The sequence below is a fragment of the Gopherus flavomarginatus genome, chromosome 5 (assembly GCF_025201925.1).
Source record: "Gopherus flavomarginatus isolate rGopFla2 chromosome 5, rGopFla2.mat.asm, whole genome shotgun sequence".
NCBI lineage: Eukaryota > Metazoa > Chordata > Testudines > Testudinidae > Gopherus > Gopherus flavomarginatus.
Genome location: NC_066621.1, coordinates 2,685,765 through 2,711,786, shown reverse-complemented (window position 1 = coordinate 2,711,786; position 26,022 = coordinate 2,685,765). Strand labels below are relative to the sequence as shown.

The 26,022-nt window shown below is 54.9% G+C and overlaps 1 protein-coding gene and 1 pseudogene across 1 annotated transcript; both read left to right on the top strand.

Annotated features, from left to right (window-relative positions):
* The first annotated feature begins 6,981 nt into the window (after nt 1-6,981).
* On the top strand, nt 6,982-18,423 carry LOC127051286 (serine protease 53-like). The gene is made up of 18 exons (XM_050953373.1): nt 6,982-6,997; nt 7,154-7,180; nt 8,701-8,869; nt 10,039-10,319; nt 10,432-10,598; nt 10,784-11,000; nt 11,196-11,346; nt 11,658-11,917; nt 12,065-12,228; nt 13,332-13,563; nt 13,905-13,961; nt 14,345-14,404; nt 14,888-14,944; nt 15,326-15,382; nt 15,857-15,913; nt 16,497-16,553; nt 17,039-17,095; nt 18,380-18,423. The coding sequence occupies exons 1-18, from the start codon at nt 6,982-6,984 to the stop codon at nt 18,421-18,423; spliced, it is 2,130 nt and encodes a 709-aa protein (XP_050809330.1).
* A 3,323-nt stretch (nt 18,424-21,746) lies between these two features.
* Nucleotides 21,747-24,106, top strand: LOC127051285 (perforin-1-like; annotated as a pseudogene).
* The last annotated feature ends 1,916 nt before the right edge of the window (nt 24,107-26,022 follow it).

The window sequence follows — 26,022 nt, the reverse complement described above, 5'->3', positions numbered from 1 at the left end:
GGTTGGTGTGGTTTGCCGATCTGTTGTGGCTAGATTCATTTAGGCACCGAGCTACTGTGTGGATGGGGACGGTGACAGGACCTTGCAAACCCAAAGCTGAGAATAGAACCCAGGAGTCCTGGGTCCCAGCACCTACTCACAAGACCTCACTTCCCTCCCAGAGCTGGGCATAGAACCGAGAAGTCCTAGCTCCCAGCCCCACCCCATGCTCCAACTACTGCTTCCCACTGCCCTCCCAGAGCTGGGGATAGAACCCAGGAGTTCTGGCTCCCAGATCCCCTGCTCTAACCCACCAGCCCCCACTCCCTTCCCAGAGCTGAAGATAGAACCCAGGAGTCCTGGCTCCCAGCCTCCCTGCTCTAACCCCCCCTCCCCCCAAGCTGGGTATAGAACCCAGGACTGTAAAGTGCCTTGATCCAGACTCCCAGTTCTGCTAACACCTCCTGTGTGGGGTGAATCCAGCCTCGGCCATCCTCACCCAGCAATAAGAGGGAACATTGAGTAGCAGCAGGGAGGAGATGTCAGCTGTCCCTGGGGATGAGGTGAGACCCGCTCCTGGGGAAAGAGGAAAGGCCAGGCTGGGTCAGCATTGGACAGCACTGGCTATTTGCTGAGGGCTTTTATTTACATTTGGGGTGGAGCGGAGCTGGATTGCAGGGAAAATCCTTGTTACCCTGAACAGGAAGCTCCCCTGTTTGTTTGCCATTTCTGAGTAAATGTATAAAGTGCCTTCAACGCAGGGTTGCAATATTGCTTCCAATGCACCTGGCACCAGATTTCCTGGTGCACAGCCAAAACTGGAATGGTGGGTGTATCATGAATCCCAGCCAAAACTGGAATGGTGGGTGTATCATGAATCCCAGCCAAAACTGGAATGGTGGGTGTATCATGAATCCCAGTGTCCCACCCCCTACCACACCCCACTCTGCTCCCCAATCTAGGGATAGAACCCAGGAGTCCTGGCTCCCTGCTCTAACCCATGAGACCCCACCCCCTCCCCGGGTTGGGGACAGAACCCAGGAGTCCTGGCTCCCAGACCTGCCTCCTGCTCTAACCCACCCCCTGAAATGGGGTTAGAACCCAGGAGCGTAAAGTGCTTTGATCCAGACTCCCAGTCCTGCTAACACCTCCTGTGCAGGGTGAATCCAGCCTTGGCCATCCTCACCCAGCAATAAGAGGGAACATTGAGTAGCAGCAGGGAGGAGATATCATCTGTCCCTGGGGATGAGGTGAGACCCGCTCCTGGGGAAAGGAAAGGCCAGGCTGGGTCAGCATTGGACAGCACTGGCTATTTGCTGAGGGCTTTTGTTTACATTTGGGGTGGAGTGGAGCTGGATTGCAGGGAAAATCCTTGTCACTCTGAATAGGAAACTCCCCTGTTTGTTTGCCATTTCTGAGTAAATGTATAAAGTGCCCTCAACGCAGGGTTGCAATACTGCTTCCAATGCACCTGGCATCAGATTCCCTGGTTCATGGCCAAAACTGGAATGATGGATGTATCGTGACTCCCAGTGTCCTGCCCCCTATCACACCCCACTCTGCTCGCAGAACTGGGGAGAGAACCCAGCAGTTCTGGCTCCCAGATCTCCTGCTCTAACACACCTGACCCCACTGCCCTCCCAGAGCCAGGTACAGAACCCAGGAGTCCCGGCTCCCAGGTCTAACTCCTAGACCCCACTGCCCTCCCAGAACCAGGGATAAACTCCAGGAGCCCTAGCTCTCAAATCACAGCCAGCTCCCATTGTAATTCTGGGGTACTCCACTCCCAAATGCACATCAAACAGTGCTCCATATTCCAGCCTTTTCTGCCCCTCTTCCCGGGAGTTCCTCAGGCCCTCGGCTCTTCAACATAGATCACTTCAAGAAATCCCAGCGCCTTTACTCTGGCTCCCACTCGGCTCCTGGTCCATCTCCAAGCCCTGCCAGGGGCTTACTGCATCTCCTGCTGTTTCAGGGCCCCCTCAGTCTCAGTTCGGCCCTAAGCCCACTTTCAGGCCTGACCCATCTCCTGGAGTCTTTGCCTTCTAACTGTCCCATCCCGAGTTTCCCAGGCTGCCTTCCCACCTCGCCCTCCTTCCTTGGGGCTCCTTGCTGGGACTCAGCCTCATGCCTCCACAGGTCTTCTTGGCTTTTATCGCACAGCACAGCCTCCCTGCCAGCTTCCCTCCACAGGGGCTGTGGCAGGAGCCTTCCCCTGCCTGCAGATCCTCTCCACAGCCCCTGCAAATCTCCCTCCTGTTCCCCTCCCCCGACTGCCCCATTAGCCCCCTCCTGGGTCTGGTTCCGGTTCTGGCTCCAGGCTTCCAACTCCCAGCTGCCTCTCTCGTGATCTCCTCCCTCGTCCCTTTTCCCAAGGCCCTGAGCTCCCTCCGTTATGAAAACCAAGCCCTCCCCAATCCCAGTTCTAGCACCCTCTCCAGTGGCCTAATGCGACTGTGGCTCCTGTGAATGGCGGATGGATTCCCTGATTCCCAAACCATTGTGATCATCTAGTCTGACCTCCCTGGAGAACACAGGCCAAAGACCTGCCCCCAAATAATTGCTAGAGCAGATCTCTTGGAGAAAGTCAATCTTGGTTCAAAAAAATGCAGCAATGGAGAATCCACCACGACCTTGGGCAAATTGTTCCGATGCTTAATTACTCGCCCCGTTAAAAATGTACACCTTATTTCCAGTCTGAATTTACCTAGCTTCAGCTTCCAGACGGTGGATCGTGTTAGACTTTTCTCTGCTAGACTGAAGAGCCCATTATCAAATAGTTGTTCCCTGTGTAGGTACATGGTATAAAGTCACTCCTGAAACCTTCTCTTTGTTAAGCTTGTAGACTGAGCTCTTTTACAGTTCTTGTAACTTTTTCAGCCGCACCCGGGGCTTAAACAATGGCTCTGATCCACCTCCAAACTGACCTCTTCTGCTCAGCATCGATCTCAGCTGGTGCCCAGCACCGACAAGGCTAATCAGGGTAAAGGTTGGATCTCCAAGCCCTGGTCTACACTATGAGTTTAGGTCAAATTTAGCAGCGTTAGATCGATTTAACCCTGCATCCATCCACACGACGAGCCATTTTTGTCGACTTAAAGGGTTCATAAACTCGATTTGTGTACTCCTCCCCGACAAGGGGTTTAGCACTGAAATCGACCCTGCTGGGTTGAATTTGGGGTTGTGTGGAGGCAATTGAACGGTATTGGTCACTGGGAGCTATCCCAGAGTGCTCCATTGTGACTGCTCTGGACAGCACTCTCAATTCAGATGCGCTGGCCAGGTAGACAAGAAAAGCCCAAGAACTTCTAATGAGCCAGAGAAAGTTGTTTGTAGTGCAGCCACATTGGGGCTTTGCTGGCCACCAGAATGCACACAGCCAAGTGGCTGGAGATGACGTGCTGCGGCTAGTGTATCTGAATATCGCCCATGTGCTAAGAGTTTCAGTCCTGCCCTCGGAAGCTTTCTGAGAACATGTGTTATGCACATCAGTGGTTCTCAACCCTTATTCATTTGCAGACCCCTAAAAAGTATCAAATGGAGCTGCAGTCCCCTTGGGAAATCTATTGTCTGTGTACATAGGGTTGAATTCTGTTCAGTCAGTTTAAGTCTTTGTGGACCCCTTAGACATAATCCGCCGGCCACTCGGTGATCTGCGGACTACAGCTTGAGAACCAGTGGTGCATATTACTTGCATTCATAGATTCCAACCTGCCAGAACGTAGAGTTTGATGTCTACACTACCACGGTAAGTTGACCTACACTACACAACTCCAGCTATGTTAATAACATAGTTGGAGTCGACGTACCTTAGGTCTAGTTACTGCGGGGTCTACACCACTGGGGGTCAATGGGAGAAACTCCTCCATCAACTTACCTTACTTTTCTCATTGAGGGTGAAGTACAGGGGTCGACTGCAGAGCAATCTGCTGTCGATTTGGTGGGTTTTCGCTAGACCTGCTAAATCGACCGCCGGTGGATCAATCTCAGAGTGTCAATCCCGACTGTAGTGTAGATGTATCCTGACGGTGGGATTTCTGTGCCTGAACTACAGCAGATCTCTCAGGAAAACATCCCATCTGGATTTACAAATAGCCAGGGATGGAGAATCTGCCCTTGGTAAATTGTTCTAATGATTAAATTCCCCTCACTGTTAAAAATTTGCACCTTATTTCCAATCTGAATTTGTCTGGCTTCAATTTCCAGCCATTGGATCCTGTTAAATCTTTCTCTGATTGATTGAAGGGTCCATTACCAAATATTCGCTCCCCGTGTAGGTCATTATAGATACTGACCAAGTCAGCTCTTAACTGTCTCTTTGTTAAACTAACTAGATTGAGCTCCTCGGGCATCTCACTATGAGGCAGATTTTCCCATCTGTTAATCATTCTCACGGGTCTTCTCTGCACCCTTCCCAAAGTTATCAGCATCCTTATCTAACATCATTCTGCAGAGACTTGTTTGGGGGAGTTTTGCCAAAGTTTCTGCTTTGACAGCTGCTCTTTCGAGGTGTTCTCACATCCATGTGCTGGCCCCGAGTCTCTATGTCGCAAGCATTTTGCTGGAAAGGCATATTAATTAAATCGAGGAGAGAGGCAAGGTTCTGAGAAGCATGACTCAGGCGCTGTGCCCTTGGACTAAGATGGATCCAAAAAGAGCACATGCAATTCTCTGCAATGACAGCGTGAGCAAGGGGGCCAACCCTTTGGAACACCGTTTTCCAAGGAACTACAGCCTGGGGAGGGGTGAAATCGATCAGGACGGTCCTTGGGTTCGTGCAGATTGGATAAGTTCTTGCAGACAGCTGGAATCTGCTTTTGGGGTTTACTTTTCCACGATCAGCTGAAGTTGCTGCTTTGATTGAGGACAGGATCCTGGTCAATAGCAATTGTACGCTAGTCGTTAGACTAGGACTGTCTATTAGGAGTACCTGTCCTGGCGTTAAGCAACCTGCTTCCTCATGCTTGCCATTTCTCAGAATTTTGAAATATCAACTCCGAAACCAGGAACTTTGGTCTCCAAGCAACATTACCAAAAATAGCCTCTGCAGAAGGCAGGACTCAGGCTCCAAGCATGTGGGTGCTGATGAGGTTTACCATCACAACTAGTCACCAAATCCTGCTGCGCACATTCCAAAGAGTTTTTCTCCCCCGTTTCCTCACTTGGCCTCCAGACACGCTGGAAAGCTAACATTTAGCCAGGATAACTTTTGTCACTCGCTTCCCCAAACAGGGCAGGAGCTGAGATCCACCCTTAGCGGGAGGAGATCAGTTTTGAGGCCGATGAGAGTCACTGTGTCATCGATAGGCATGCACAAACAAAGCGGTAAAAGTTAGAAGTTCTCGCTGTCATGTGATTGTAGGGGGCGATATTTCAGGATGACCTCAAATACCCCACCATGCAGCCTCATGAGTTGCAGATGTTTTCAAGACAGTCGGAGTCTGTTTGTGGATCCTGGAGCACTTGGAATAATTGGCCTCAGTCTTCATGATAGCGCCCTGTTCTAATTGCTTTGCTGATGCATCAGAGGATTGCACTGGAGTGAGACTCAAGCTGACAGCCAACTGGGTGTGCAGGCTGGGTTGTGGGGGAGCACAAATTAGGGGGGATAGGGGGTGTGCATGACAGTCTGTCACCCCCGTGCAGTTCATAGCCCAAGGTAATCTGTCAGGCTGAGGGGAAGCTGCTGCCTGTAGGGGATTTGCTGGTGTAGCGGTCCCACTCCCATGCTCCAGGGCAGAAAGGAATTGCCTGTGAGCGGGAACAGGAAGGAAGAGCTTCCTCTCCGTCAAACACTGTGGCACAAGAGACATTGGGCAACAGAGTGGGGAGCTGGCAACTTCCTCTGATACATCACTGCTCACTGCTGGAGCGGGCAGGCTACAGAGCTACACGGGCCCATGGAAATCCCAGCACTGGCAGAGGAGCACCGTGCCCTCTGGACTGCACCCACCTGAGGCAGCCAGACCCAACTGGTCACATGGCTCAGGCACCTCCCCCCAGGAGATGAGAGCTTCCTAGAGGAGAGTCCAGAGGGGACCGAGCCAGGCAAGGTGCAGTCGCTGGTCACATTAACACCCCAAGACCACTATTGAACCCCCTTCCCTGCAGCACAGCACCCCCTACTGCCACACTGGAAGGCAGCAGAGAGGAGAGAGCTCCCCCTACTGAGCATACAGGACAGTGCCCCCTACTGCCACACTGGGGCACTGGGGCCAGCCCTGGCTGCCAGGGGAGAGCGCCCCCTACTGAGCCTTGCCCTGCTCCCTGCAGCACAGCGCCCCCTAGTGCTGCACTGGGACATTGGTGCCAGCACTGACTACCAGGGGAGAGCGCCCCCTACTGAGCCCTGCCCTGCTCCCTGCAGCACAGCAACCCCTAGTGCTGCACTGGGACATAGGTGCCAGCACTGACTGCCTGGTGAGAGCGCCCGCTAGCGCACAGCCCTATGTGTTTGTAAGCACAAAACCAATACTTGCTTGTTACTTTTTAAAAACAGTTTCCTTCTCTTCCACCCAGGTGATTTTATTGGGTTTTAAACCATTTTATATCCTCCCCATCCCCTTACGTGTCCTTGGGCTTTAGACTCTTTTATTTTTTAGTTTATTGCCTTTTTATCCTCTGAGAACTGCAAATAGAACCCAGGTGTCCTGCTGACTCCCTTCCCCTGCTCTAACCACCAGACCCCCTCCCTCTCCAGAGCCAGCAATAGAACCCAGGAGTCCTGACTCCCAACCTCTCATGCTCTAACCCACTAGCCCCCATGGTCCTCCCAGAGCCATGGATGGAACCCAGAAGTCTTGGCTCCCAACCCCTCATGTTCTAACCCACTAGCCCCCATGGTCCTCCCAGAGCCATGGATGGAACCCAGGAGTCCTGGCTCCCAACCCCTCATGTTCTAACCCACTAGCCCCCATGGTCCTCCCAGAGCCAGGGATGGAACCCAGGAGTCCTGACTCCCAGCCCCTCATGTTCCAACCTGTGAACTCTAGTCCACAGAAGATGATGCCTCAGAAATGTAAGTTCTCCCTTCTAAGTCCACTGCACATATTGGGCATGGGTTGTCCTGGAGTCAGATACTGGGGCCTTCTGAGCCAGCACCTCCCTCCAGATGAAATCATCCCCCAGAGGCTACCGACACAGGCTCCTCACCCTTGTTTTCTCTCCCTTACAGGCCTCCAGCAAGGAGCAGCAGCAGCAGGTAGGAAGCCCAACATCCCTCTGATCTGAACTTGTGGGGCAGGAGGTGCCTGATTTTGGCTGCCCTCCTCCAGGCTCCTGAGTGGCTGGTTCCATCTGCCCCGGGGCTGTGGTGGGTGGGGAGTAGGAACGGCGGCTCTGGAAAGGAGGTTTTCTGCATTTCACAATAGGCTTCTGCAAATGAGCCAATGCCCAGAGCACTGGTCTGACATCCACAAGAGGAAAGTCAATAAGGACAAGGGCAAAGTGCAGCACGGAAGAAGGAAAAGTCAAACGCACAGCTACAAAATTGGGAATAACTGGCGAAGAGTAACGCTGCTGGGAAGGCTCCGGGGCTTAGAGCAGATCTCAGAGAGAATACGAGTCGACAATGTAATGCAGTGGCAAGAAAGGCTAATATCACTCTGGGGTGTATGAGTAGGAGTGTCGTATGGAAGACCCGGGAGGTCATTGTCCCCCCTCTACTCAGCACTGGTGAGGCCTCAGCTGGAGGCCTATGCCCAGTTCTGAGTACCACATATTAGGAAAGATGTGGATACACTGGAGAGAGTCCAGAGGAGAGTAAAAAACCTGGAAAAAGTTTAGACCACCTGAGCTATGAGGAAAGATTCAAAAAACAGGGAGTGTTTAGCCTTGAAAAAAAAAGACTGAGGGGAGACCTGACAGTCTTCAAATATGTTAAGGATTCTTGTACAGAGGCTGGTGGTCGATTGTTTCCCACGTTCATTGATGGTAGGACAAGAAGCGATGGGCTTAATCTGCAGCAAGGAAGATTTAGGTTAGAAATTAGAAGAAAACTTTCTAACTCTCAGGGGGGTTAAGCTCTGGAATGGGTTTCCGAGAGAGGTTGTGGAGTCCTCATCACTGGAGGGTTCTTAGAACAGGCCGGACAAACATCTACCAGGGCTCATCTAGGTTTACTTGGTCCTGCCTCAGTGCAGGGGACTGGACTTGATGCCCTCTCATGGTCCCTTCCAGCCCCACATTTCCGTGAGTCTATAGTAATAAGACACACAAGTAAAACCATTGCAGCACTTGCATGAAGGCTCCAGAGTCCCAGGCTGACGGGCAAGGAAGGTTTTGTAAATCATGCAACAGATGCTGCAGAGACTTTGTCAGTCCAGTGCAATCCAGCTGCATGCCACCAGGGGTGTAATGACAATGAGACACAGACAAGAGTCTGCAGAATGAGGCTGACAAAATCACCCACATCCACAACAGCAGTGACACACAATCGCACGCACACAGCCTCCCCATGCTTTAACCCACTAGACCCCACTCCCCTCCCAGGGCCAGGGATAGAACCCAGGAGTCCATGCCTCCTGCCTTCCCTGCTCTAACCCACTAGATCCCACTCACTTCCCACAACCAGGGATAGATCCCAGGAGGCCTGGCTCCCAGCCCCCTCTGCTCTAACCCCCTAGACCCCACTCCCCTCCTGGAATAACCAGCTCCCTCTCTGTTTTTTCCATAGATGGGGTAGGATTATTATGTGAGAACTAATTTCCCCGCTCTCTACAGGACCAGTCTGTGGCCAGCAGAGAGTCTATAGCCGGATTGTGGGTGGGGTCAATGCCCTGAGAGGGGAGTGGCCCTGGCAGGCCAGCCTGCAGCTCCGTGGGGAGCACATGTGTGGAGGGACCCTGATTGGTGACAAATGGATTCTGTCAGCTGCTCACTGCTTCATTGGGTAAGTCTAGAACCTCCGATCTAGAACTTTGGAGATAGAAGTCTGCATGACCTCTAGAATGGGGCAGCTAGAACTATGTGTGTTATCTAGTGCTGAGAGTAACAGGGCTGCTCATCTAAAGCCGTGGACACCAGATGTCTCAGTCTATAACAGTGCACACATCATCCAGAGGCAGAGAGCTGTTCTAGAACCCAGCATGGTCTCCAGAATGGCGTCAAGAGCTGTGCATCTAGAACTGTATTTTACACCTAGATTAGAGAGATTGACGCTGTACATCTAGGACTATTCGATAGCCTAGGGAAAGAAAACTAGAACCATGTGCACCACCCAGAATAGATAGCCTACAACTATGATTCTAGACGTGATCTTTTCTCAAACCACCTACACCGGAGACTCCAGAATTTAGTCTACAGGTACAGCATCCTGAGATGCAATCTAGAGCATCTGCCACATCTAGAATGGTGTTCAGGATTTTGAGTACAGAGCAATTAGCCTAGAACCATGCATGTCATCTAGAATGAGCCTAAAGCTGGGCATGACTGTGTGCACCAACTACAGTTGTGGATCTAGATATGTGTGCACAATTTGTAAAGAATGGAGAGATAAATCTAGAAAGGTGTGTACCATCAAAAGCCGTGAATCTAGAGCTGCATGCAGCATCTAGAAAAAACATAAAGGCAGGAAACTAAAACAATATGTACAAACCAGAGCAAAGAACCTCATGCTGTATACAACATCTAGAATTAGTCTAAACCCACAATTACATAGTTTTATGTACTGTCTAGAACTGGTCTAGAACCATGAAGGTAGAACAGTGAGCACCAGCAAGAGTCATGAATTTAGGTCTGCAGGCATCATCTAGAATGAACCTAGAGCCATGAATCTACAGCTGCAATCCAGAGCGAGTCTACAGCCATGCATCTAAAAAGATAAACACCACCAAGAGTCACAAATCTGGAGCAGAGTGCATCATACTCAATAACCCCAGAATAGGGAATCTAGAGCCAAGTGCATCACCAAGAATCAGGAAGCAATCTAGATATATGTGTATAATCTGGGACAAGCCTAGAACTCAGTACCCCCAACAGAGAAATAAGCCTATAAAAGCAGTCTAGAACCCAGCATTTCCCCATCCCGGTAATGACACCCTGTCCCTTATCTCCCCGCAGGAAAGACACGACCAAGGACCCATCTCCCTGGAAGGTGGTTCTGGGGCGTCTGCAGCTGATTGGTGGCCCGTTACAGGGCGTAGTGCGGAACGTGTCCCAGATCATCACCCATGAGCAGTACAAAGACTACACCAAGGGCTTGGACATCGCCCTGCTGCAACTGGCTGAGCCTGTCTCCTTCAGCCGTGACGTAGGCCCCATCTGCCTGCCCTACCCCAACCACCGATTCGCCTTCGGGTCCCAGTGCTGGGCCACCGGCTGGGGCAGGGTGAAGGAGGACAGTGAGTGAGAGGGGAGAGCTCCCGGCAAAGATGGAGACATCTAGCCCCCTGCCCCCCCAGGGTACGCTATTCCCCAACAGGGCACTGACCCTTCTTCTTTCCCTCCCCACAGTGACCCTCCCACCTCCCAAGCCTCTAAAGAAGGTGGATCTGGACCTGCTCAGTGCAGAGACCTGCAACTGCATCCACAATAACCTGCGCCAGAAAGAAGTCTCCAGCCCTGCCGGGCCAGGGCTGATCTGTGCCGGGTATCAGAGTGGGGGCCAGGGGCCCTGCCAGGTGAGAGTGAAAGGGGGTGCCAGGTTGGGGGGGGCTGGGCTAGGCGACTGGAGAGAAGGAAGGGGAAGGAGATGGGTTGTGGGAGGGGAACAGAGGGTCTGTACCTGGTTTGGAGGAGGGTAGAGGGGGCAAAGGGATCACACCTTGCTCCCCAGCCCTGAATCTCCCTGCCCATCCCTCCCCAGGGTGATTCCGGGGGGCCGGTGGCCTGCTCCGAGAACGGGACGTGGTTCCAGGCTGGGATCATGAGCTTCTCAGTGGGCTGTGCCCAGCTCCACAGCCCCATCCTGCTGACCGAGGTCACAGCCTACACCGACTGGATCCAGAACCACACGGGGGGAGCCTCCTTCGCTGTCCAAACTGTGCCGCCCCCCTTCAGCAGCGACCATGGAAAATGCAGAGGTACGGCCAGTGGGGATTGGGACATGAGGCTTTCCCCTCTAGGGGGCGCTGGCTCTGATCTGGCCACAGGGCAGGGACTAGCTGGCTCACGGGGTGCGGAATGGACATGGGGCCTTTCCCCTCTAGGGGGCGCTGGTTCCGTCCAGCCCCAGGGTGGGGCACTGATAATAGGCTACTGACTCCTAATCTCTCCAGGCTGTGGGAAGCTGAAGGGACATGAGCTGAGTGTCACTGCCAAGGGACCATGGCCCTGGTACGTGAGCCTACAATCTGGGGGGCAGCACGTCTGTGGGGGAGCACTGATCTCCGAGAGCTGGGTGCTGGCGGCCGCTCACTGCTTCATCGGGTGAGTGAGGGGCATGAGGCGGGGGTGACCCAGCAGGGGTTGGGGAGGGAGGGAGAGGTGTCACACATCCCAGGGTATCCATGTCTCTATCAGAGATGAATGACTGTCTGTAATGTGTGCCCTACTCAGCTCCTCTCTGGACCCCACTCCCCTCCCAGAGATAGATCCCAGGAGTCCTGATCTTCCATCCCCCTCTGCTCTAAGCACTAGACCCGACTCCCCTAGCAGAGCAGTGGATTAAACCCTGAAGTCCTGATTCCCTGCCCCTTGCCCTGACAGATTAGTAACCCCCTGTGGGGACTGTGTTGCAGGCGGCAGAACCCCACAGACTGGACGGTGCTCCTGGGTGAGTGGCGGGATGGGGCAGAGCCACGCTGGCAAGAAGAGAGGGGCCTCCAGAAGCTCATCCTCCATGCAGCCTATGTGAACGTGATCGAGGGCTCTGACATCGCGCTACTGATGCTCGCCAAGCCAGTGGTGTTTGGGGAGAACATCTGGGCTGTCTGCATCCCCTATGACACACACCGATTCCAGCTTGGCAGCACCTGCTGGGTCAGGGGACGAGAGAATGGTATGTGGGACATGGGGGCTTTTCCCGTCTAGGGGGCACCGACTCCGATCTGGCCCGCAGGCTATAACTGGATGGCTCAAGGGACAGAGGGTGGGATAAGGGGTAGGGCTTGATAACTTGCAACACAACGTCTCTGTGTTTCCACAGCTCGGGCACCCGCACCGCAGTCACTACAGGGCATGGAGGTGGAACTCATGGGACCTGTCGCCTGTAACTGCGCCTACAACCAGACCAGCTCAGCTGGTGAGGCAGTGTCCATCCTCCCAGACATGCTTTGTGCTGCTCAACAGGAGGAGAACACCAGCTGTGAGGTGAGTGAGCCATCCAATGCACAGCATGGCCCCAGGGTCTGCAGAACATCTGGGCAGCCACAACAGCTGGCTCTGAAGGACTGATCTCCATGGCTCCATCAGTGGAGACATTCCCCCCATTTTCCACACAAAGGTCTGGCTCTGGCAGGCCTTCTGTCCCCCCATCTCACCCCTACCCCATTTGCTTATCAAATGCTCTGGACGTTCAGGGTGCTGATCACTTGAATCTAGATCAGGGGTCGGCAACCTTTCAGAAGTGCTGTGCTGAGTCTCCATTTAGTTACTCTAATTTAAGGTTTCACGTGCCAGCAATACATTTTAATGTTTTTTTAGAAGATCTCTTTCTACAAGTCTATAATATTTAACTAAATTATTGTTGTATGTAAAGTAAATAAGGTTTTTAAAATGTTGAAGAAACTTTATTTAAAATTAAATTAAAATGCAAAGCCTCCCAGACCGGTGGCCAGGACCCGGGCAGTGTGAGTGCCACTGAAAATCAGCTCGCATGCCTCCTTCGGCACGTGTGCCATAGGTTGCCTACCCCTGGCCTAGATGCTGTCGCCTCTGGAGCTGTCCACGGTGCTGAAGTGTCCTATCCTCGAACCGGGGCATTCGGGGGGGCATATGCCCGGCAGTCTATGGGGTTTATGGCACTGTCCATGGTACATAAATTTTCTATTGGCCATTGCTGAGCTCCGTGCTTTTGGGTCAGGGAGATTTTCTGCACAGCCTCGTTCCTCTGGAGCTATCCATAGTACTGATATGTCCTATTTTGCCCAGGGCTGAGCCATCCAGTGTTGGGTAGGGGATGGATCCAGCATGTCCTGGTTCTCCAGCATGAATGGTCCTATTGTCCGTGGCTAATCCATCCTGCCACCATGGCTCTTCATGGTGCAGAGATGGTCTGTGCAACCTCTGACCCACTGTGCACTGCGGTAGCTCATGGTCATTCATAGAGGAGGACTGTTCCACTGAATTTCTGGGATGTCTCCTCATGCAGCCACTCCCTGGGGAAAACCCAGAATATCCGCTGTCCAACAGGCCCGGAGAACCCCACCCCCACTGGAGTTCATGCAGTTGTCCCTTTGTTCTTGACTCTTCAGGGAGATGATGGGGGACCTCTGATTTGCAATGAGAAGGGCACCTGGTTCCTGACTGGCCTCTCCAGCTTTGGCAATGGCTGCGGGAGGAAGAGCCAGCCTGGGGTGTACACAGAAGTTAGAGCATACGAGAAATGGATCATGGACCTCACACGGGATGGTTACTTTGCCAAGCAGCCCATGCCAGTTCCAGCGGTCATAGAAGAGGACAGATGCCCAATGAAGCCTACTCCAAGTAAGGGGCAATACAGACAGCAACTGCAATTCCTTTGGGTGCACATGCTAAGCAGGGTGGGGCTAGGTCAATGGTTGGATGGGAGACCAGACAGGAAAAACAGGGTGCTGCACAGGGGGTACCTGCTCACTCATGGCCATCAAGTCTGGTCCCAATGCCCCATAGTCAGCTTAGAAGGCACTGTGCTGTAGGGGTTGGAGTAGGAACTCAATAGTGGGTCATCTCCCCTAGCAGTCAGTGCTGACCCCAATGTCCCACTGCGACACTAGGGGGTGCTGTGCTGCAGGAAACAATGTGGGTGACTCAGAGACACACCCTGACTATGTCTCTCTCTCCTGCAGCTTCTGGTGGAGACGGGGAAAAGCCAGTGCCAACTAGTAGTACCACAAGAAGGGAAGGTGAGTCCCTAAGCTTTCCACTTTTCCACTGCCCAGGCAGTCTGAGGGGTGTTCAGAAGTGTAGTCTCACTGCACAGCGATCTGCCTCTCCTGCAATCTGCCTCCCCAGTCAGAACTACCTCTCAGCACCTGGGACAAGCCTTCCACCCTGCCTGCCAACTACCGAGCCAGCTAGAGCCCAGCTCTGCCACCACCAACCACTCTAGTGTGGCACTGGGGGATGCCGAGCTGCAGGTAGTGTGGCAGGGATCAGTAGCGGGTGCTCTCCCCTGGCAGCCAGTGTTGACCCCAATACCTCACTGCAACACTAGGGGGCGCTATGGTGCAGGAAAAAATGTGGGTGACTCAGAGACAGGCCCTGACTATGTCTCTCTCTCCTGCAGGTTCTGGTGGAGAGGAGGAAAAGCCAGTGCCAACTAATGGTGGTACCACAAGCGGGGAAGGTGAGTCCCTAAGCACCTGAGGACACTTATTTCACTGCCCAGGCAGCATAACTGGTGTTCAGACGTGTGGTCTCACTGCGAAGCGACCTGCCCCTCCTGCAGTCTGCCTCCCCAACACGAACTACCTCCCAGTACCTAGGACCAACCTTCCACCCTGCCTGACTACCGCCAGGCCATCCAAAGCCCAGCTCTGCCTCCACTACCCGTTCTACTGTGGTGCTGGGGGGCACTGAGCTGCAGGTGGTCGGGCAGGGGAGAGCAGGGGTTGCTCTTCCCTGGCTGGCCATGCTGGCCCTGATACCCCAGTTTGGCAGTAGAGGGCGCTGTGCTGCGGGAAGCAGAGTCAAGGCTCAGTATTGGGCACTTTCCCCTGGCAGTCACTGCTGACCCCAATGCCCCACTGCAACACTAGGGGGCGCTGTGCTGCAGGAAACAATGGGGTGGCTCAGAGACACACCCTGACTATGTCTCTCTCTCCTGCAGGTTCCGGTGGAGACGGAGAAAAGCCAGTGCCAACTAGTGGTACCACAAGAGGGGAAGGTGAGTCCCTCAGCTTTTCACTTTTCCACTACCCAGGCAGTCTGAGGGGTCTTCAGAAGTGTGGTCTCACTGCACAGCGATCTGCCCCTCCTGCAATCTGCCTCCCCAACCAGAACTACCTCTCAGCACCTGGGACCAACCTTCCACCCTGCCTGCCAATCACCAAACCATCCAAAGCCCAGTGCTGCCACTATCAGCTACGCCAGCGTGGCAATAGGGGGCACTGCACTGTGGAAAGCAGAGCAAGAGCTCAGTAGGGGGCGCTGTGTTCTGGCAGTCAGGCCTGACCCCAGAACCCCAGTGCAGTGCTGATCTGCTGATCTGCTGCAGGGAACAATGGTGGTGATGCACAGACACTGACTAACCCTCTCTCTCCTATAGGTTCCAGTGAAGAGTGGGAAAAGCCAGTGCCACCTGGGGGTGTGACAGAAGAGGAAGGTGAGTCGCTAAGCACCCGAGGCCTCTTTTTCGCTTTCCAGGCAGTCTAAGAGGTCTTCAGAAGTGTGATCTCAGTGCGGAGCAACCCACCCCTCCTGCAATCTGCCTCCCCAACCAGAGCTACCTCCCAGTACCTGGGGCAAACCTTCCACCCTGCCTGCCAACCACCGAGCCAGCCAGAGCCCAGTTCTGCCACCTCCAGCCACTCTAGTATGGCACTAGGGGGCACTGTGCTGCAGGTGGTGGGGGGCTCATTAAGGGGCACTCTCCCCTGACAGTCAGTGCTGGCCCTGATGTCCCAGTGTGGTGGTAGGAGGCGCTGTGCTGCATGGAGCAGAGCACGTCAGTAGGGGATGCTCCCCTCCCAGCCAATGCTGAGCCCAATGCCCCCTTGCAGTGAAAGGGGCACTGTGCTGCAGGGAACAAGGTGGGTAACTCAGAGACACTCCCTGACTATACCCCTTCCTGCTGCAGGTTCTGATGGAGAGTGGGAAAAGCCAGTGCCACCCGGTTGTGCCAAACGAGGAGAAGGTGAGTCCCTCAGTGCCTGAGCCCCGTTTTTCACTGCCCGGGCAGTCCAAGGGGTGTTCAGAAGTGTGGTCTCACTGCAGAGCGATCTGACCCTCCTGCAATCTGCCTCCCCAACCAGAGCTACATCCCAGCTCCTGGGACAAACCTTCCACCCTGCCTGCCAACCATCAAACCACCCAGAGCCCAGCTCTGCCTCCACCAGCCACTCTAGTATGGCACTAGGGGGCACCGAGCTGCAGGTGGTGGGGCAGGGCTCAGTAGGGGGCGCTCTCCCCTGGCAGTCAGTGCTGGCCCCAATGTCCCAGTGCAGCACTACGGGGTGCTGTGCTGCAGGGATCACGGTGAAGGCTCAATAGGGGGTGCTCTCCCCTGGCAGTCAGTGCTGGCCCCAGTGCCACAGTGCGGCACTAGGGATGGCCGCCGCTGCAGGGAGCGGGGCAGGAGCTCAGTACGGGGTGCTCTCCCCTCACCACCAGTGCTGACCCCCAATGCCACTCTGCACTATGAGGGGCCGTTGTGCTGCGGGGAATAGTCTGGGTGACTTAGTAGAGACACTCACTGACTATTCCTCTCTTCCCTACAGTTTCCAGCAGCAAGGGGCAGAAGTCAGTCCCACCTGGTTGTGCCAAACGAGGGGAAGGTGAGTCCCCAAATACCCAAGGACACTTTTTCACTCCCCAGCCAGTGCAATTGGTGTTCAGAAGTGTGGTCTCACCGCAGAGCGACCTGCCCCTCCTGCAGTCTGCCTCCCCAACCAGAGCCACCTCCCAGCACCTGGGACAAAACTTCCTCCCTGCCTGCCAACCGCCAAGCCAGCCGGAGCACAGCTCTGCCTCCACCAGCCACTCTAGTGCGGCACTGGGGGGTGCTGAGCTGCAGGGAGATGTGCATGCAGCTCAGCAGGGGACGCTCTCCCCTGGCAGTCAGAGCTGATGCCAATGCACCAGTGCTACGTTAGGGGGCGCTGTGCTGCAGGGAGCAAAGCAGGCGCTCAGTAGGGGGTGCTCTCTCTTGACAGTCAGTGCTGGCCCCTGTGCCCCAGTGATGCACTAGGGGGTGCTGTGCTGCAGGGAACCGTGTGGGTGATGCAGAGACACTCACTGACTATCCCTCTCTCTCCTGCAGGTTCCAGTGGCAAGGGGCAGAAGCCAGTGCCACCCGGTGGTGCCAAACGAGGGAAAGGTGAGTCCCTTCGCACCTGAGGCCCCCTTTTCAGTCCCCTTAAAGTCTGGGGGTGTACGGATGTCTGGTCTCACCGCAGAGCGATCTGACCCTCCTGCAATCTGCCGCCCTGACCAGAGCTACCTCCCAGCTCCTGGGACCAACCTTCCACCCTGCCTGCCAGCCACCAAGCGAACCAGAGCACAGCTCTGCCACCTCCAGCCACTCTAGTGCAGCACTAGGGGGCGCTGTGCTGCAGGAAGCAGGCAGGGACCCTCTGTCCTGACAGTCAGTACGGGCCCCAGTGCCTCAGTGTGGCACTAGGGGGCGCTGTGCTGCAGGGAGCGGGGTGGGGGCTCAAAAGAGGCACTGGCCTCTGGCAGTCAGGGATGGCCGTGATGCAGCACTAGGGGGCGCTGTGCTGACAATGTTCATTGCAGTGTCTCTGGGTACGTCTACACTACAGGGTAATTTCGAATTAACATAAACCAGTTTTATAAAACAGATATTATAAAATCGATTGCACGCGGCCACACTAGGCACATTAATTCGGCGGTGTGCGTCCATGGTCCGAGGCTAGCATCGATTTCCGGAGCGTTGCACTGTGGATAGCTAACCAATAATAACAATAACAATAACTTCGATTTGCGGCCACACTAACCCTAAATCAATATGTTAATATCGATTTAGCGTTACTCCTCTCGTTGGGGAGGAGTACAGAAATCGATTTAAAGAGCCCTTTAAATCGATATAAAGTGCATTGTAATGTGGACGGGTACAGCGTTAAATCGATTTAATGCTGTTAAAATCGATTTAACTGCGTAGTGTGGACCAGGCCTCTGACACTTTCATCTTTAATCCAAGTGTTCATTCTGGTGTCTTAGCCGAATCCCTCGCTCTGCCTCCCTCGCACCCCCCTGCACTTTCAGCTGGATACCAGGGTTGCCTCCTCTTCCTGTATTAAACTGTGTGCTGGTAGCTCAGTACCCAGCCACCCACCCCAGAGGCAACTGCATCTCAGGGCCGGGTGTGCTATCGCTGTGCTGTGTTGTGTGCAGCTGTTCTCCAGATGCCCAGCCCCAGAGCTGGCTGCATCTCAGGGCCAGGCGAGCCGTCCTCATGCCGCTTCACTGCGCAGTTGCTCCCCTGCAACTTCACCCCAGAGGTGGCTGCATCTCAGTGTCAAGCCAGTGATCCCTGTGTGTGCAGCTTCCAAAGTGCTTTGGGATCCGCCAAAGCATCATAACCATGGCTAAAGATACCCCATGTACTCACTTCCTGTTGTGTTTCTGGTGACTTTTGCAGGAAAAAAAGTGAAGGGACACAAAGGAAAGAACCATGTCTCTTAGCCACCGACCCACATAAGAGAATTCTGCTCCCCCCACGCTCCGTCTGTTTGCTTCACCCAGTGGAAGATTGTCACATGCTAATCGGCAGCTTTCTCTATTTCCTGTGCGGTCCCAGTTGCTGAGATGTCGAATCAGGCACGAGAGAAGCCACTCACCTTCATTTGTGTTCTGATCCCTTCCCAGTGGGATCTCCTACCCAGCAGAACCCAGCATCCTATGGATTTAGAAATGACATTGCCTGATGCCACAATGCAACTGGCTCTGGGGAGGAACGTTTTTGTTTAACTGCCTATTAATTATTTATTATTATTATTATTTTATTATTATTTATGCTACAGTAGTATCCAGAGACTCTAACTGAGATCGGGGACTCCATTGTGCTGAACACGGCGCAGATCCCAACCGAGACTGGGGGTCCCCAGTCAAGTTCTACACAGACCCTGACCAAGATGGGGGGCCTCCCGTCGCATCGGGCGCCTGACAGCTCAGGGACCCTGTTGTGCTGGGTGCTGCACAGACCCCAACCAAGATCGGGGTTCTAGCTTTGTTCACAGCACACCAGAGGCGACGTTTGCACCCAAAGTCTGATTGTCAACACAGTGGTGACCTTGGATTTTCCCCACCACCACCCCAATTTGGGTTTCATTTGCCTCGTCTGTGTATATCGCCTGGAGGAAATTGTTATGATCTTGGGTGATACAGTGGCTTAAAATGAATGGAATACTGTTAATCACAGCACAGTCAGGTTATTGCAATAGTGTTCAAACAATAATAATAAACAGATTCACTAACCTCAGCAAAGGGGTTGGAGCTTCAATCTAGAGTTTAAGTTCGAAGTATTTCATATACTACATTGCCCCCATATCAAGCCTCCAGCCCTGCTCCTTGCAATACAAGGCCTCGTGCTGAGCCCCCTCAACCCGTTCCCTGCAGCACAGCGCCCCCTACCGAGCCCCTTCCTGCTCCCCACAGCACAGCGCCCCCTACCCAGCCCACCACCTGCTCCCTGCAGGACAGGGCCCCCTACTGAGCCCCCGCCCCACTCCTTGCAGCTCAGCACCCCCTGCTGAGCCCACACCTCCCCGCAGCACAGCGTCCCCTACCAAGCCCCTCCCCGCTCCCCACAGCACAGCGCCCCCTAGCCAGCCCACCACCTGCTCCTTGCAGCACAGGGCTCCCTACTGAGCCCCCGCCCCACTCCCCGCAGCACAGCACCCCCTACCGAGCCCCTTCCTGCTCCCCACAGCACAGGGCCCCTACTGAGCCCCCACCCCACTCCCTGCAGCTCAGCACCCCCTGCTGAGCCCACACCTCCCCGCAGCACAGCACCCCCTACCGAGCCCCTCCCTGCTCCCCACAGCACAGCGCCCCCTACCCAGCCCACCACCTGCTCCCAGCAGCACAGCACCCCCTACCAAGTCCCTCCCTGCTCCCCACAGCACAGCGCCCCCTACCCAGCCCACCACCTGCTCCCAGCAGCACAGCACCCCCTACTGAGCCTCTGTCCCACTCCCTACAGCACAGTGCCCCCTGCTGAGCCCCTGCCCTGCCCCCTGCAGCACAGCGCCTCCTGCTGAGCCCCTGCCCTGCCCCCTGCAGCACAGCGCCCCCTACCACGCCCACCACCTGCTCCCAGCAGCATAGCACCCCCAACTGAGCCTCTGCCCCACGCCCTGCAGCACAATCCTCACTTCCTTGTGTCAACTCCCAGTTCCCCTTGCCGCACATGGGCTCCACTCCCACTCCTTCCCCCACCCATCTGCTGAGGCCATCAGCAATGACAGAGGGAAAACTGACATTTAAAGGTTTTCATTAGGCTCCAGAATCAACAGGAGTTAAGCTATAGACAAGAATCCTTGTTCAGTCTCCCCACTGCAATTCCCAACTACCCCTTCCTGCATTGGTGTCACCCCCCTGCCTTTCTCCTGCCTCATCCACCCAAACAATCAGCACGTCAATGTGCACTGATGTGCCAGCAAGTGACATCGTTAGTTTCAAGTGTGAACAAGCCCATGGAGACAAATGTGGCCAGTTCACTCTGCTCAGAGCTGTTGTGTCAGGCTCTCTGCAGACTCTGGCAACTGTCACACTGGTTGGATGGCTTTCTCTGCAGCCACGAGGACTAGAGAATTAATTTGAAATGAAGGCTGAGGTGCTGCAGAATCTACTTATTTCACACCACCCTCAGAGATACATCAGCCAGGCTAGGTGTTGGAGAGCAGCGAAGTGTTGTTGTCCTTACGGCCCAGGGAGAATTCCAGGCCTCCTGGGTTCACCTCCCAACACCCTGTGTGACCATGGGCAAGTCACTGCATTGTGCTGTGCCTCAGTTTCCCCTCCTCACCCTGGGTCTGTCTTGTCCATTTAGAGTGTGAGTTATGAGGGTGAGAGACTGGCTCCTACAGAGCTCAGCACCCCCATTGTGTGTGTGCTGATCTCAGTGACCCTGGAGAAAATCTTCAGTGACCCCCCTGACGCCAGTGCACTCAGAGCTGGGTTCTGATCTCAGCGACCCCAACGAACGGTGTCTTTCTTGCCAGCAGCACTCCACGAGCAATCACCGAGCTGTGAATCAGAAATCCTGCTCTGGCCCTTCTGCCTGCTTCTCCGCTGCCCGGCATCGCGCTGCCCTGACCCCTCCCTCCATCAGGGCTGGGAGCACTTGGTAGGGAAAGGGAGGTGTGTATCAGAAATACCTCATTCTCCTCTCACCCACTGGCCCTCCCTCATGCTGAGCTGGCTCATTACAGTATCTCAGCTGGCAAATGATTGGCTGGTTTGGCAACTTTCCACGGCCCCAGCTGTACACACACGCATGCACACACACACACACACACACTGCCAATTTGTATGACTCATTTAGGAAGTATGAAGAAAGCCTGAATAGATCCCTCTGCATTCAAATCTGCTCTAACCCTCAACCTCACTCCCCTCCCAGAGCTGGGGAGAGAACCCAGGAGTCCTGGCTCCCAGCTTCCCTGTTCTAACCCACTAACCTTAAATACTCAAAGGAAATACTATCCCTAAATACCCACATAGCCTGTGGAGGTCATTGGCACAGCATGTAAGTCAGGATTCGGAACAGGATCTTCACATGGAGGATAAAAAGCCAGCATTATACTCCTAAGGATTTAAAACAAATATGTTTGAAAGGGGTGTAAATGTCATGCTCCAGGGCTTAAACTGCCCTATGATTAATGATGGTCAGGAGGAAAGCGCCCCCAGGAGGACAGAATTGACCACTATGTAAGACTGGATACCAGGCTAGATGGGCCCACTGGTCTGACCTCATTTGGCCAGGTTATGGCAGGATACCAGGCTAGATGGGCATGATTCAGGATGGCAGGGATGGGGCAGGATACCAGGCTAGATGGGCCTATGGGTCTGACTCTGATCTGGAAGGGGTGGGGTAGGAAATCAGGTTAGATGGGCCCATTCCCATTGTTCTGATCTGGGAAGGGGAGCAGGGTTCGGGTTAGCATAGGGGTTACGTTAGGGTTAGGGGAGGGGAGCTGGGATAACGTTGGAGCAGGGTTTAGGGGTTAGAGGAATGGAGTTAGGTTCGGGTTAGAATAGGGAGCAGGGCCGGGGAGCCGGTTGGACAGTCAGACCTGCTCTGGGGAAACACTTTACACAGCTAGCAGAGAACTCAGCTTTAACCAGCGTCCGGGCTCACCTCACCTGCACGACACATTGTGTTAAACTCAGAGAGTTCCCTCTAAAAACCAAGGCCATTCTCAGACAGAAAACGTCATCGTGTTCCAGCTAAGGCTGCTAAATGCCCTTTAAGACACAACAATCCATGACAAATACCCAGACATTAACATCAGGGGGAAATAGTTGGTTTCTTTAGTTGGTTTTGGTCCTGCAATTTACCAAGAGGCAAGGTGGATTCTCCATCATGGACAATTTGTAAATCCGGAGTGATTTTTATTTTCTTCCTTAGAAGACCTGCTCTGGTTCGAACAGGAATTAATTCAGGGCAGTTCTCTGGCCTGTGTTATCCAGGAGGTCAGACTAGATGACCAGAACAGTCCCTTCTGGACTTAGAGTCTGTGGATCTATAACGCTGAGCTATACTCTCACAAGACACCAATGTCCAATGGTACGTCACATGGTGGCCATTTCTCTCTCCCAGATTCCGTGTTACCCACAAACCTCTGCTCATCGGCCATTTCACCCAGGCCCTGAGGGACCTCCCGGAGGATTACACCCGCAGCTCGCGCCTCGAGTACCATCAGCTGATCAACACCTACGGCACCCACTACGTGTCCCAGCTGCAGCTGGGGGGCCGGGTGCGGGACGTGACGGCTGTGAGGGTCTGCGAGGCGGCGCTGGACGGGGTGACGGCTGACGAGGTCAAGGACTGTCTGAGCCTGGAGGCCTCCGTCAGCATCGGGGCCGGGAAGGGTAAGGCTGAGGCGGCCTTCAGCCAGTGTGAGGAGCAGAAGAAGAAGCAGAACTTCAAGCGGAGCTTCCATGAGACCTACAGCGAGCGTTACACTGAGGTGACGGGCGGCAACAGCCACGCCGACCTGCTGTTCTCTGAGGGGCAGGACACCGAGGTTTTCTCAGGCTGGATGGAGAGCCTCAAAGCCAGCCCAGGCCTGGTGTCCTACTCACTGCACCCCATCCACACCTTGGTGAGGCAGGACAACCCCAAGCGGGAGGCGCTGAGGCAGGCGGTGAGCGAGTATGTCACCGAGAGGGCCCTGTGAAGGACTTGCACCCACAGCTGCCCCCCGGGGACCCAGCGCAGCGCCCATGACTCCTGCTCCTGCGTCTGCCCCGGGGATGGCTCCACCAACTCCATGTGCTGCTCACGGGAGCGGGGCCAGGGGAAGCTGACGGTGACGGTGGAGCAGCCAGCGGCCTGTGGGGCAACCACACCAAGGTCTACATCAAGGTCTTCTTCCAGGGCCAGGAGGTGTGGACGGAAACCATGTGGAGCACTGACAACCCAGTCTGGGGTCCCTACGGCTGGGGAAGACCAGCCAGCTCCACCTCCAGGTCTCGGACGTGCAACGAGCTGCTGCACTCCAGGGAGGGTCAGCGCCAGGTCTGGCACCACCCTCCCTCACAGCACCCCATTACCCCAGCACCTCACGCCCCCCTCCCTCGTCAAACCAACCCTTCCCCCGGCAGCCCCAGTGTTCCTCGAGGGCCCATTGTCTCGATCAGGAAGTGGCAGGTTAAAATGCCTCACCAGCTTCCCAGGTGGCTGCCAGATGCTGGATCTAGCAAGGTGGCTGCTGGCAGACGAGTGGGGACAAAGGCAGCTCTGGGCTGCTCAGCCTCTGCACTGGGTCTTGCACTCTTGTTGGACCCACTGGATACCGGTAATCTAGGGGCAGGAGAACTCTGGGGGCAGGTGGGCTGGAAGTCCCTGCAGGGAGGTGCAGACCCAGGCTGGGGTGTGGGGTAGGGAGTAGGGTCTGGGGTGCCAGGGAATGTACCCCACTGCTAAGGACTTTGCTACCCAGGGCTCCTTGGTTAACCATCCTCTCTCCAAAGATCACAGCCCACTGCCCGCCTCTGCACCCCACAACAGTGCTGTGTGGCTGTTCCCAACTGTCCCACCCCAGAGGTGGCTGCATCTCAGCACCAGGCTAGCCATCCCTGGGCATCGTCTTGGTCCAACTGTTCTCCACCCCAGAAGTGGCTGCATCTCAGCGCCAAGTGAGCCATTCCCATGCAGCATCACTGAGCAGCTACTTCACAGCTGTCACACCCCACGGGTGGCTGCATCTCAGTGCCAGATGAGCCATCACGACATTATAAGCAGACCTGGTTGCACGGCCTGTTATTAAGGTTGCTCAAAGCTTCACATTACAAGACCCCGTGTCCAGTTGCCTGGAACTTTGGAAAACTTTATCCAAAATACTGGAGTAAATGGGGACAAGGAGGCTGGAGAGATTGGGGCAGGAGAGAAACTGTGAATGGGGGTTGGAGAGGGAAGGCTGGGGCTGGATGGGCAGCGAGACTGGGACTGGGAGCTGGGGAGGAGACTAGGACTGGCTGGTTGATGCTCCTCTGCATTGCTACCTGCTCATAACACAGCTCTGCACTAAGACAATGACCATAATCCAGTCTCATGCTTCAGGGCTTCAGCTGGTCACCTACAGGGGTCAGGAAGGAATCTCTTCCCCCCCACATGCACAATTGACCAGTATCTGGGATTCCCCACCCCAGCCCTGATTCCTCTGAAGCATCAGAGATCAGCCACAGCTGGAGAATAGACACTGACTGGTTCAGTGCTCTGAGCTGTTTCAGAAAACCCTCATTCTGGCTGCCTGGCCGGTGGGGCAGGGTTGCCGGATATGGGACTGCGAAGGACTTTCCCCCCCACCCCGGTCGGTCAGACTGACAGGGACCATTGGAGCTTTTTGCCTCCCTCTGTAGCTGACAGCTGCTGGGATCATTGGGGCATATCTCACCTAATTCCCTGCCACGGCAAGGGTCCTGGGCATGGATGGGACCTGGGTCCTGTTCCCTGTCCCTGGCACAGCCTGGCCTGCTGAGGGCTGAATGTTTTGGACTAATCCAAGGGGAGGGCTGGATACAAAGGTAGCTGGTGAAATTCTCTCACCTGGGCTCACAGGGCGTCAGACTAGCTCTTCTGGCCTCCACTCTGTGAAAGTGCAAAGGATGCTGGGAGTGTGGCTGGGGGGGCAGGCTGGGACTGTGGGGAAGGGGTCAGGTGACCCCATAGAGTCAATGGAGGAGGGAGAGAGGCAGGGGCACCCCCTCTTCCAGAGCTCCCCCTAGCACCTTGTAACCCCCAACTGCTCCACACATCTACAGCCCATCATGACACCCACCCCCTAAACCTCTCACAGCACCCATAGCCCTCCCTCCACCCGGCCCAGCGATCCTCAATGGCCCATTGTCTCCATGGGGGAGTGGCAGGTGACAGCTGCCCAGCAGGCTCCTGCAGATGTTGATCTAGATGGTGGCACCTCGCTGGTTAAATTGGGGCTGAGACATAAGGGCGAAGGCAGATCTGGGCAGCTCGGCCTGTGGCCAGTGAACATTGCCGGTGAACTTGAGCTGGATCCCAAGACAGGAGCCCTGCGCTTCACTGGATCCACTGGAGACAGTAATTTAGGGGGCAGGGCAACTTGGGAGGTGGGCTGGGAGGGGCAGATCCAGACTGAGGTGACAGGCAGTGGGGCAAAGGGTGGGGCTGGCATGGTGGGAAATTTATGGGAGGGCAGCACTGTACCCCACTGACGACCACTGTGCTATTCAGGGCTCCCTGGCTAATCTGCTTCTCCCGAAAGACCACTGCCCTCATCTGTGCCCTCCAATACTGGTAGGCAGCTGTTCCCAGCTGCCCCACCCCAGAGGCAGCTGCATCGCAGGGCCGAGTAAGCCACCCCCGTGCAGCTTTGCTGAGGGGCCCTTACCAACCTGCCCCACTCCAGAGATGGCTGAATCTCAGCTCCAGGCAAGCCATCGCTGTGTACCGTCGCTGTCTGTACGTTCCCCAACTGTCCTGCCCCAGAGGGATTTGCATCTCAGCACCAGGCAAGCCAGCCGCATGCAGCATAGCTTTGCAACTGTTACCCAGCTGCTCCACCTCAGAGGCGGCTGCAT

Coding starts and splice junctions, on each gene's coding strand:
- LOC127051286 (XM_050953373.1), top strand. Junction 13,962..14,344: donor TAGTACCACAAGAAGGGAAG/GTGAGTCCCTAA, acceptor TCTCTCCTGCAG/GTTCTGGTGGAGAGGAGGAA. Junction 17,096..18,379: donor TGGTGCCAAACGAGGGAAAG/GTGAGTCCCTTC, acceptor TGACTTTTGCAG/GAAAAAAAGTGAAGGGACAC.